The 12,572-nt window shown below is 38.4% G+C and overlaps 1 protein-coding gene across 1 annotated transcript; it reads left to right on the forward strand.

Moving 5' to 3' along the window:
- Positions 1 to 5,208: 5,208 nt before the first annotated feature.
- On the forward strand, positions 5,209 to 11,241 carry LOC148364606 (glycerate kinase-like). The gene is made up of 5 exons (XM_088337227.1): positions 5,209 to 5,374; positions 5,522 to 5,891; positions 7,718 to 7,869; positions 9,277 to 9,452; positions 10,284 to 11,241. The coding sequence occupies exons 2-5, from the start codon at positions 5,542 to 5,544 to the stop codon at positions 11,142 to 11,144; spliced, it is 1,539 nt and encodes a 512-aa protein (XP_088193353.1). The 5' UTR covers positions 5,209 to 5,374; positions 5,522 to 5,541; the 3' UTR covers positions 11,145 to 11,241.
- The last annotated feature ends 1,331 nt before the right edge of the window (positions 11,242 to 12,572 follow it).

The following is a 12,572-nucleotide window of genomic DNA, read 5'->3' on the forward strand; positions in this document are numbered from 1 at the left end:
CTGCTTCTATACTTGGTTGCTTCCTCACGTCTGCTTCTTTTTTTCTAATAATGAGTTTTTCAATAAATAACTGTTACCGTTGCAAGAAAGCAAAAACGTAAGTTTCGAGATGGTTCAATACTGTTTTTCCCCCGTCCAATACAGTTTTTTTTTTCCAAATGAAAAAAAAATCTAACCTGACCTAATACTGATCCTGTGGATTGTGTCCCTTGTAATTTTTACGGCTTTTTAATAATTCCAATTCTTGATTCAATTTCTTATATTACATATCTGTGAAAATATATTATGTATTGCTTTTCCCTGTCGCTAGTATATTTCAAAATGATGCATATTGTTATAACTTTTTGAAATAGAAAACTTTGCAGAGGAGCATGTGCTTCAGCACTACCTGCAGCCAATTCGTGCCCACCAAAATTTAGTAACAAATCTAACCTGTGGGAGGCAGTAAAGTAAAGAAAAAAATGACCTAGTCAGGCCAAGCGATTCGAAAAAAAGGATGGATGATTAAAATAAGGTTTTTTTTTTACATTAAAGGGACACAATATAGTGTTTAACCCCTAAATGTTGCTGTTCTATGTAGTGCAAGTGAAAACGAGTGCTACATAGCACAAAAAAGAAACTGCTGAGACTCTAACCGCACTATTTTTCTTTAATTACCTTTCCAAATATTTTACAAGATTTTTGGTTTTGGGGCTACACTTAGCAGCAAGATGGTGTTCAGATCCCTCTAGCGGAGCCTCCTGTTATATGAAATTAATACAAATTTCTCAACGAACGTACGAATATTCTAAAAATGTTTGGATGATAGTTGATGTATTTTTGCTTGCTATTCAAATCAATATTGTTTTTTTATTAATGTTCTCGTTTCCACTATGATGCACTAAAGAGTACACACTGTCCCTTTAATATGATATCAAAATCCGCACACATGAGGATTTGCTTTTGTAGATCCTGGACAAGTACAACACTCACTATTGATGAACCACATTTTTCCAAAGCTGATGAATTAATAACCAAGTATACTACAACATATTTATTATCAGTCAACTTTATAGAGACATTGTGTATTATTTATCACATTTTAGTGTCAAAAAAACGTTGTTATTAAAAAATATATATTCATATAAATAAAAAGCAAAAACATATGAGCAACATGAACATACATTTAGAAAAATACTCATTGGTTGACGATTCTGCATTTATTTGACATCACATAACCGAGAATATTGGAACCCCAAAGAAAACAAATATGAATTGTTTTTTTAAAATCTGACAATTAACAAAAAAAAAAGACTTATTTCCATTTATACTGCAAAAAATCAAATTGGAAAATTGAGAAAAAATTGGTAAAATGAGTAAAACTATCATGTTATCAGGTAAAATCCTATCTTTAGCTCTGCCCATTCTGAATATGCTTTTAAATCAAATGAGCATGAACAAGATTCTAATAAAAGATAAATTTTACTGTTAAAGATGATTATATTGATATATGTTTAATACCAAGTTTTTTCATACCAACACTGACCCCAAGACGCAACTTGTAACTTTTCAGCCATGCTGAGAGCAGATACATACAAGTATTAAGCAAAATCAATAAATCGCAATATACATGTAAAACGGCCACTAGAGGGCAGGCTATACTTGTATCGGCCAAAATCGTGAAGACTGATACCTTAAAGGGACAGTGTGTATTCCATATTGTCTCCTAGTGGTAAAAAGGGTAATTCTTTAAAAAGAAAACATGAACAAGAACTGGATGCTTATCGCGCTTTGTAGCTCTCGCTTTTGATCGCTCTACAAAATACAGCGACATTTAGTGGTCAAACAATACACACTTTGAGACATCCCTTTAAGACACCTTCAAAATTTGACGCAAAAATGATCAAAATTCTCAATTTGATGATATGTGTACACTGCTTTTTAAAATATTTCAACAGACCTCTCACTCGTTAAAACTCTGGCGGTAATCTTTTTTAAAGACATTCAATCTTGGCTGATTTGAAATGAAATTGACACTGTTTTTATATCCTGCTTTGATCATTTGAACCACTGTCAAGTTAATCTTTCCAAACCAGGAATGAACAAAAGTGGCTATGAGAAAAAAAAACCATCAAAGACATCTCATTTCAACAAATCCGGGCAGAGTTGATTTAGGTGAGCGCCTTGGAGGAATTTCTGCTCAGTAGTCAGGATGTACGACTAGTTTTATTAATGTATGTAACTTTAACGGGACATTGTCTATTATTTGGTGCAGTGGAACCAAAAACAAGTGCCAAAAATCCAAATGAAGAGGATAAATTACAGAGACTGAAAGTGACCAAAACACACCATGATCATTCTTTTGATTTTCTTGCACAGCCTTTTTGAGTTTTTTCAGGTACTCGTAGTAGCAGGGTGACCGAAAATTATGTCAACTCCCTTTGAAGCTCATGTTATGTAAAATAAATGCTAATTTATCAACCTGCAAGTATTTTAAAACATAGAAGTTTATATGATAGTTTACGTATTTTTGCTTATGATCCAAACGAATTATATGTATATATATATATATATATATATATATATATATATATATATATATATATATATTTATATTGTTGGATAACTTTTGAGTGAATGTCTTCAGTGATGTCATAACACTATCAATGAGTACAACAGATGTTTTATTTGACTTTGTTTTGCGAAAGCACATCATTGTTACAAAGCCTGTACATCTTTAATAAAATGCTTTGCTATGTTTCTCTTGACTCACAAAAGCAATTTGATAAGCGCGCAGCCCCACAGCGCAGAGGTTCAGGGTTCAAGTCTAGCTGCTGCAGCCTCCTTGTGTGGAGTTTGCATATTCTCCCCGTACCTGCGTGGGTTTCCTCCGGGCACTCCGGTTTCCTCCCATATTCCCAAAACATGCATGTCAGGTTAATTGGGCAATCAATCCAAATTGTCCCTAGGTGTGAATGAGCGAGTGAGTTGTCTGTCTCTGTGTGCCTTGCGACTGGCTGCCAACCAGTTCAGGCTCCAGCACCCCCGTGACCCTACTGAGGATAAGCTGTGCAGATAATGGATGGATAGTGTTTTCTGGATGATTGTTTTTTACGCATAATTATTTATGTTTCCTAGTGGGACGGTGTGTGTTATTTAGCTTTTCGTGGTAAAACAAGAATTCATGGAAAAAAAACAAGATTGGTAAGGTTTATGAAACCATTTATGCGTCATAAATATTTAATTGTGTGTGCGAAATGACCACCGAAAGGCTGTACAAAAAAGTCCCAGAATAAAAATGAAAAGTATTAATACTGCTGCAATGGCAGTATTTGGGTAATTCTCACAGAGGATCAAGTATATATGCTTTTGTGTAGGTTTGTGTAGGGAACTGACAGTAATACACTAGGTAGTGGTTGTTTGACTTTGAGAAAAGTCGAATTTAGCGCCTCCTAGTCAATGCAGAGGAGTCAGATCAGGGGGCTTTTCCTGCTACTGGTAATCACGTGGGGGAGCAAAGTACCCAAAATCCTCAAAAAGGCTGAGCAAGAAATGAGAGGTAAAAGTGTGTGTTTTTGTCACTTTGAGTCTCAAGAGTTTGTATTCTTCCTTGTGCTTTTCAGCACTACACTTGCACTACACATTAAAGCGATATCTAGTGGACAAATAATACACACTGTAACTTTCCTCAGTAGTACTCCACTGGTCTGAATTGAGTACCATAATCTCAAGCTGCATGCCAAATATATATATTTTTTAAAAGATCCACTTAACAAATTCATCAAATGAAACGATTGTGCTGTTCAAAGTATGGATACAATATATTCACCATTTTTTTCTTCCCAAAAACAAAATGACCAGCAAAACCAAAACAACTTCAAGTACTGTATATACTCACATATAGGTCTACTGTAAGCCTACATCGCATAGAAGCGGCCTCCCATACCTGCTTTAAAACAGCCAAATACTAAAAGAAGTTTGTAGTCTAAATATAAAAAAATATAATTATACACTATAATTACTTAATTGTGTAAATAATAAAGATCAATATACTGTAAAAAAAAAAAAGGCCAAAATATAACATTTTAAACCATCTACTGAACTGAACCAAAGCAATGAGTAAATGGCAGACACTTGTATAACATATTTGTATTTCGCAGTTTTTTCCTTCGTCGTCCTGATCGTTATTGGCACTGTTTTTAACTTCTCCTTCACTTAATCACACTTTCACGGGACACGTTATTATGGGTAGAAAAAAAAATAAAATAAACAAAATCACAATAAAATGAGATGTGGTCCCTCTCAAACACAATTGGGAAGGAGACATTTAACTGAATGGGAAGAAGAGATCGGGCAGGGAATTAGGGCCATCTACTGTTTAATTGACCATCCATTTTTTCTTCTTCTTAGCATTATTTTGCCATTGCAAAAGCTATGACCCACTGAAAACTGGTCCGCGATCCACTTTTGAATACCGACCAACCGTTGAGAAACACTTCTTTAAATTGTCTTTATTTATGATGAGAGCCAGTACCAATACCAGCTGTTTTAGTGGCGTTCAAGAAATATGTTTCTGTTGGGTTTTAAATGTATCTCTTGAAATGTACTGTATTTCTTTCATTTTGTTGGTAGGTGGTATTTGTATCAGTGACAATTTGAGAAAAGTATTTAAAAAATGTGGTGTTTGAACATCCCTAGTTTTTTGTAATGGTATGCAACGTATAATATTTAGCATATTCTAGTTGGGAACTAATCATCAAGTCATATATACCGGTATAAAAAATAATAACTTCATAACTCCACCAAATCATTTGAATTCAGGCTCCTGTCACTTGTTTTCTATCACTTTGCTCTCGCAACCTATTTTACTGAACCTCTTTTGTCGAACTGTCATTGAAATCATAATTAAAGTATACCGCAGGGGTCAGGAACCTATGGCTTGTGAGCCATATATGGCTCTTTCTATGAATACCTGTGGCTCAGAGACAAATTTGATTTCATGCAAATATTTTCCATCTCGTTCAAAGCTTGAGCCAGTGATCCTGTTCAGATACACGCAAAGCCAAACCAAAGCTGAATCACAGCGCAGTACTTCGCAGGATATATAGTGCACGTTTTTTACTACAGTCAAGGTGTCTCAAACACACAAAAAAAAAAATAAATGTCGTTTTGGCTGTACAACGCTAAAAGATCCTTTATATAAAAGCTCACTATATAATCTGTTTTCAGTGTTCAGATACCTTATGATGAATCCACAGAACAAACTGTAAATACGCCAAAACACCGGAAGAGAACTTAAAGTTATTTGATTGGGTGAGTGGGAGGGATGGGTGGAGCTATGCAAAAAGTGCGAGCACTCCCTCCCATATCTCGCCCAACGCCGTCTGCGCCAAAGGTAAGCACATCAGGTTCCCTGTCTGCAGAATGTCGTGACGTTTTTATTTCCATTGATTTAACCGTGTTGCCAACGCTTTCAATCATCGATTTTAATCGATTAAATGTTGCAGCACCTAATCCAAACATTTTTTCGCCCCGCCCTCAGACGATATCTTCAAGACATCTATGGCACATGTACTCTCCTTAATCCGGCCTCAGCTATGTCTGTCTCACCTTGGGAGGAGAAAAATGACACTGGACTCTCGGGCGCGAGAAGTGTTTGCGGCCGCGGTGGAAGCGGTGCAGCCAGATATGGCCGTTCGGAAAAGTTTGGACCGGCAAGGCGACTCCGTAGTGGTCGGAGGCAGCGGCGGGCGCAAGTTCACGCTGAGAAACAACGTGCATTTGGTTGGATTTGGCAAAGCGGTGCTCGGCATGGCCACCGAAGCGGAGAGGATTCTGGGAGGGCATTTGATGAGAGGCGTCATTAGTGTGCCGCACGGCATTCAACAGACCTTACGGCAACATGGCAAACAGTAAGCAAGAGGAACAAAATGGGAAAAATTATTTATTGATGAATTAAGGTTGAAAATAAGCAATTATTGTGCAATCACAGTAATCCCTTATTGATTTATTTATCGCCATTTTGCTTCTTTGCAGATATTCATAGACATTGTGCTCTGCATTTTAATTGGTTAAACTGTCGCTCCGCTCTTTTTTCTGCCTGTGTCTGCCTGTGCGTCAATGACGTTGCGGTCTGAGTTTGTACGCATACTTAAACAGCTTAACGAACCTGCATTACATTCACGCAAATCTTTTTCAATTTCAAGTTTTTCTAAAAGCCATTATGATACAAAACTCTCTGGACTGAAAATTGCACCAAAAGGCTAAGGAGGATGCTTTCTATCGCCAACAAAGATAGTCTTTTAACCCGCTAAACTTGCTCCGGAGGCTCTTTGGCACTACCTTGTGGCTCCCTGGCGCTTTTTAGAAAATTTTTGATAGTGGAAAAATATATAGTTTCTATAGCAACACAAACTGGAGACATTCTTAATATTTTACAACTAATACACATAGACACAGTGTGTTTCCTTCCTTATAAGGCCTATTCAAGGCTTTTAATGTTTTGCAGCTCAGTCATTTTTCTTTTTGGTCCAATTTGGCTTTTTCAACATTTTGTGTTGTTGGCTCAGAGAAATTAAATGCAGTTTTCTATAATATCCACATGATAGCAAAGGAGTGCCGTTTGAAGTAAAATCGTAGTGTCCTCAAATCAAAATATCAATATATTAATAAACAACAACTACATATTTATGTATAAATATATTTTCACTTTTGAAATTATAATTTGACAGTACAGAAGTGATTTGTAAAAAAAGTACAGTATTTTTATCCATTCATTTACTCACTAGCGTAGCCTCCGGAAATTCTCGAAACTTGAATTTTACCTCGTATGTCGAGGAAGATTTCTGTTCCAAATAAATTGGGTATATTACATTTCTTGTGTCTAGAGCAGGGGTGTCAAACAGGCGGCCCGCGGGCCTGATCAGGCCCACTAATCCGGCCCGCGAGACAATGCTGAGGGAAGCACAAGAGAAAAACAAGCTGCATGTTGAAATATGTCCACTTGATGTGGCCAAAGCCAGCTGCCTCTCACAAACACTGTACTTGTATTTACCCCTCTCTCTCTCTCTCTTTCTCTCTCTCTCTCTCTCTTCCTCTGTTTTCTCTCATTCTCCATCTCTCCCTTTCACTTTCTCTCTCTCTCTTTTTCTCTTTCTTTGTTCCTTTTTGTCTTTCTCTGTGTCTTTTTACCTTATTATTCTCTCTCTTCCCTTTTCCTTTTCTCTCCCTCTCTTCTCTCTTTCTTCCTCTTTACCCTTCTCTTTTTCTCTCCTTCTCTTTTCTCTCCTTCTCGCTTTCTAATTCTCTGTGTATTTCTTTCTTTCTCTTTACCTCCCCCTCTCTCACTAGTTCTTTTTATCTCTTTTGTTTCTCACATTATCTTTCCTTCTCTTTCTCTTCTCTCTCTCTTTCTTTCTCCCTTTCTCTCTTTGTTTGTCCCACCCTCTCTCTTTTTCATTCTCTTTAATCTACTAGTCCGGCCCCCGAGCGAATGTTTAGTCTTTTGTGTGGCCCCCGGGTTAAAATGAGTTTGACACCCCTGGTCTAGAGGTCCTCGTATATAGTGAAATGACTGTGTAGTGCCCCTTAGTGGTTGGAAGTAAATTTGTTATACCTCAAAACAAGGGGTTACTTCATCAAATGGCCATAAAATAAAATGTTGATTCCTTGTCTCACCTGACATTATTCACACTGTGGAAACTGTCATGGCTCAGACTAATGCCTTTTGTCACTGTAGCCACCTGCTCTTGAAGGATGGAAGCCGTATTGAAGTCATGGAGGGTGCTCAACACAACCTACCTGATGCAGATGCCCAGAAGGCAGCAGAACGCATCGCTCAACTCGCAAGTGCACTAACGGAAAAAGACCTGCTTCTCGTGCTCATTTCAGGTGTGCTAATTCTTTAGATATTATAGTTTTAAGTTTTTTATCCCGTTTTGTTAGTCTTTGGCTGTGCTTGGTTGCAAGCAACATTCAATACTGTACATTTTTAAGCAAATAAGTTCATTTTGTTCAATTTTATGCTCTCACATCTTTTTTTTTTTTTTTGAAGCATTCTTTTTTAAGATTTATGTTCATGACTTGTAGTCAGGGGAGGCACATGAAGCTGTGCCTCACCTGTCATCATAAATATCCATCCATCCATCTAGTATCTGCTCCGCTTATCCTCAGTAGGGTCGCTGGGGTGCTGGAGCACATCCCAGCTATCTTCGGGCAGGGGACATCCTGAACTGGTTGCCATTAATTGCACTGCTTAGGGATCATTTGGACCGGCCAATTAACCTAACGTGCATGTTTTTGGAAATTTGGAGGAAACCGGAGTGCCCGGAGGAAACCCACGCAGGCACGGGCAGAACATGCTAACTCCGCACAGGAAGGCTGGTAGCTGAATTTGATCCTATGACCTTAGAACTGTGCTTACAACTGAGCCGCCGTGCCGCCCCATCATAAACATACAATTAAAAAATATTTAGTCGTTTTATTATTTAGCGTTTATGTTCTTTATCTTTTAACGTCACAATTTTGGGATTTTATTTTTCAAATTTGCAAAATGTATAGCTTTTTGTTGTGAATTTTAATACAATTAATATTGAATGTATTACTGTGCTGAGTTTCTGCAGACGCAGAGTGAGGCAGGTATTTCTCTTACCTCATGGCAGAGGGCGATAGTGATACCAAAGATTACGATTGGGCGCACACCCCAATCCCAAACAATAGAATTAGTGATAATATTAGTAAGCTGACAGCAAGTGAAACTATTGAGTGTTTTTCTTTCTTGTTGCATGGTCTTTTTTCATCGTGAAGGATTACTTAACAGTGCTTTTATTCAGAAGGAGCAGGAGGGAATGTATTACTGTGCTGGGTGCCTGTCGATGCAGAGCGAGGCATCCAATCCTCTCGCCTGATTTCAGAAGGTACTTGTGAGACCAAAAATTCTTATTTGGTGCACATCTCAGCCACAGACAATCAAATTAAGAATAGTATTGGCAAGTTAATAGCAAGTCAAACCATTCCAGTCGTTTCTCGGTGCATGGACTTTTTATTCATAATGGAGGATTACCTATCTATGGATGCTTTTGTTCAACAGTTGCAGCCATTAGACTGCAGACTTGATGTTTTTCTATGTTAGAGTTTATATATTGCTTTCTTGCTTCGAAAATCAATTGATGAATATGATGTGTTCATCAATTTGTAAATCTGACTTGCCTCACCAGACACGAACCCCCCCGCACGTCAAGGATCTCAATTATTTCTCTTTCGTTCCTTTCTCTTACCTAAACGGCTGTGGATAAATAGGCGGAGGCTCCGCATTGCTACCTGCACCCAGATCACCAATAACGCTGCAGGAAAAACTCGACCTCACCCGCAAACTTGCAGCCGCCGGTGCAACCATTCAGGAGCTAAACACGGTGCGCCGCGCCTTCTCCGTTTTAAAGGGCGGCGGACTTGCGCGGTGCGCTCACCCTTCTCAGGTAATTTATTTTACTTGAGAAAGTTTTTTACAGATTGTAATTTGTCAATTGAAATAGTATTTTTCAACTTGTGAGCCGGGGCGCACTATTTTGTAACACGAAATTGCCCAATTTTATTTTTGCAAAAAAGCACGCCATTATTCAGTATCTTTGTTTTCTTCCAGGGATCAGCAGAGTATCTTTAACAGTCATCCACATGAGAAGGTGGCAGTAGATTGCTACTTATTTTCTTTTCATATAATAATCTGAGAAAATATTTCATTACTTCTTTGGTGAAGCTATTTAAGATTGTGCTGCTGCAAAAAAATATGAAATATAACAGAAAAAAATGATATTAATGATTATTTTCTTTAAAAAAATAGAATTCGATAACATTTGCTATTTTTGTGTAAATACAAAATACAAATAGAATAAAACTTGAAAAAGAAACCAAAATATTTTAAAAATACCAAATTACAGCAAAGTTATTCACCAAAATAACCACTGATTTACACTAAAGCATATTCCTGCCTCTTTTGGGCTTAAAAAACACAAAAGTGTAAATACATGCTGATTGTTGCACTGTAGTTCCTCATTGTTTATATAAAAAAGAATCATTTGTATTCTTAATACAAACAAGATTTACATTTTAAAGGTAGGGTTCATTGTTTGATGTGTCCTTAAAAAAGTTCAAAGTTAAATATTTAATAGAGAAAATTTTCTACTTTGAACTTTTTTAAGGATACCTTAAAAGACGCACCCTGGCTTTAAATAGATGACTTAAAAGGTCTGATAAGACAACAGTGTGTTGCTTTAACAATTTAAAAAATTATTGTACACTATTCTATACAGGTGGTGGCCTTGATACTGTCAGATGTGATCGGTGATCCACTAGACCTGATAGCGAGCGGCCCCACTGTTCAAAGTCCAATCTGTCGTGAAGAAGTGCTGGCGGTCCTTCAGCGGTACTGCTTGCTGGATTCTGTCCCTTTTTCAGTCACGGAAGTGCTGAGTAAACTTGGTCCGAGTCAAGAAGTTGAAACAGATAAAGCTGGGCACGTTCTCAACACCGTGATTGGCTCCAACAGCGTTGCCTTAAAGCATGCGGGCCACCGGGCTCTTGAGCTTGGTTTTCACCCAATCGTGCTGTCCCCGGGAGTGTGCGGCGACGTTCGGTCGGTGTCCTGTCTTTACGGCCTTCTTGCGCGGTTCGCCTGCTCGTGCCAGGAAGATTTATCTGAGATCGCCTCTGAGATGCTCCAGCTGGGACCAGAAGTTGGAATTGATACCGGGGAACTTTGTCGGGTCATGCAGAGCTTGGAGCAGGCCCGTTTACAGGGACGAGGCGCCGCGTGCATCTTAGCGGGAGGCGAGCCTGTTGTGGAGCTGACGGGTAAAGGTCGTGGCGGTCGCAATCACGAGCTGGCTATGAGAGTGGGTCTGCAGCTAAAAGACTTGAAGCCTTTGACGGACAGTCCCGTCTTCTTGAGTGCTGGAACGGACGGTCAAGACGGACCCACGGAAGCAGCAGGGGCTGTCACAGATTCAAGCTTGTACGAAAATGCCCAAAAACAAGAGCTGGACATATTTAGCTTCCTCAAAAATAATGATTCTTTTACCTTCTTTTCACGTCTCTCTGGAGGACCTAACTTAGTTGTTCAAGGTTTAACCTGCACCAATGTCATGGATGTGCACATTCTTCTAATTCCATGAAGGGAAATTAGTCTACAAATGGGTTTTTGAAACAAATTTGACCAATTACAATTGAATAAACATAAGTTATTATTAGTTTTTGCATGTCCGTTGAGGTCTTTGTCAAACCTGTTAGATGATTATTAATCTCTTCCAAAGGAACAGAAGGGAAGGACGTTTCATATATTAGTCCCCCTGTCGTCCTCATTTTGTGTATGCACCCTGTGTCCTGCGGTTCAAAATGACATGTTGTCACTAAACCCCCATCCATCCATCCATTATCTGCACCGCTTATCCTCGGTAGTACATGCCGGACCTGGTTTAGAAAAAGGGTTTTCGACCACCTATAAAGTTTAGTTTTAGTCATGGCCCGTCCTCTTAGTATAAAAGTGATTGTCTGCCACTTTTATTGAGCATTTGTGAAGCCGTACAATCTTGTTCTGTATTCCCCGTATCCCTGGAATAATCCATGTTATAGTTTAATGAAAACTACAAAAAACCTGGAAACAACAAATCTCTCTTGTATCCATGAATCAGAATTATTTCCAAATATCCATTCATACCATATGTTTTGCTTCACAAAGTCTGTTGGTTTCTGTTCACGTTACGTCATTTGGATGTGTTTACGAATTTTGTTTGCTGAAGGGAAGAGAGTGGAGAGTGTCTAGTGTGGAGACAAGAAGAATAGCGCCAGAAAGCCAGTCTACATCTCAGTAAATGGCCATATTTGGTCATTTCTCTAAGGAGGCTGACGCTGTAATTCAATCCTTTGTGGTTCCAATAGCAGACTGCAGCAGTTCAGTCTGTTACAGTTCTCTTTTTGCAGCTTGTGCTGCTCTGATCGGCACCAAGGAAAGATTGGCCAGAAATCAAAAGTAAAAATGTGGGTTCATGAAGCCATGATTTAGAAATGCTCTTCAAAATATTCCTTGAATTATAATGAATTCTTTTAAACCAAGGTCTCAAACTCATTTGACTTGGAGATTATTTGTGGCGAAGGTTAGGCCAAATTGGGTTTTCTACAAACAAAATCACTGATGAAAACATTCCACTCTTCTCAAATAGCTTTTTTTTTTTTTTTAATGCTCTAAAACGATCGAAAAATTAAAAAAAAGAAAGAATTAAAGGTTGTCAAGTCATGTTTATTGGTATGGCCTTTAATAACAAAAAGTATCAAAGGGCTGCACAGACCACCGTTACACCATCCTCGGATCCGAACCCTACATGATGGCAAGGAAAAACTCAAAAACCTCAGCAAAAGGTAAATGAAGAAACCTTGAGAAAGGGCCGCGCAAAAATATGCGCAATAACCCCGGAAATATCCGGATGAGAAGATCATAATTTTGAGGAGACTAGCAAAGGGTCCGGTGTTGCCGGGCCGTGGTTTGTTGAAAGGTGTGCATACGTAACAATTGCATCAATCAAGATGTTGGTCCCGATAAGAGATTG

The sequence above is a fragment of the Urocampus carinirostris genome, chromosome 6, assembly GCF_059441175.1.
Source record: "Urocampus carinirostris isolate Australia breed hairy pipefish chromosome 6, RoL_Ucar_1.0, whole genome shotgun sequence".
Classification (NCBI taxonomy): domain Eukaryota; kingdom Metazoa; phylum Chordata; class Actinopteri; order Syngnathiformes; family Syngnathidae; genus Urocampus; species Urocampus carinirostris.

What these genes read in the sequence shown, in the direction of transcription:
- LOC148364606 (XM_088337227.1), top strand. Translation starts at nt 5,542, where the DNA reads ATGGCACATGTACTCTCCTTAATCCGGCCTCAGCTATGTCTGTCTCAC. An exon ending in GCTTCTCGTGCTCATTTCAG is followed by an intron (nt 7,870 to 9,276) that starts GTGTGCTAATTC and finishes GTGGATAAATAG; the next exon opens with GCGGAGGCTCCGCATTGCTA. An exon ending in GGTGCGCTCACCCTTCTCAG is followed by an intron (nt 9,453 to 10,283) that starts GTAATTTATTTT and finishes TATTCTATACAG; the next exon opens with GTGGTGGCCTTGATACTGTC.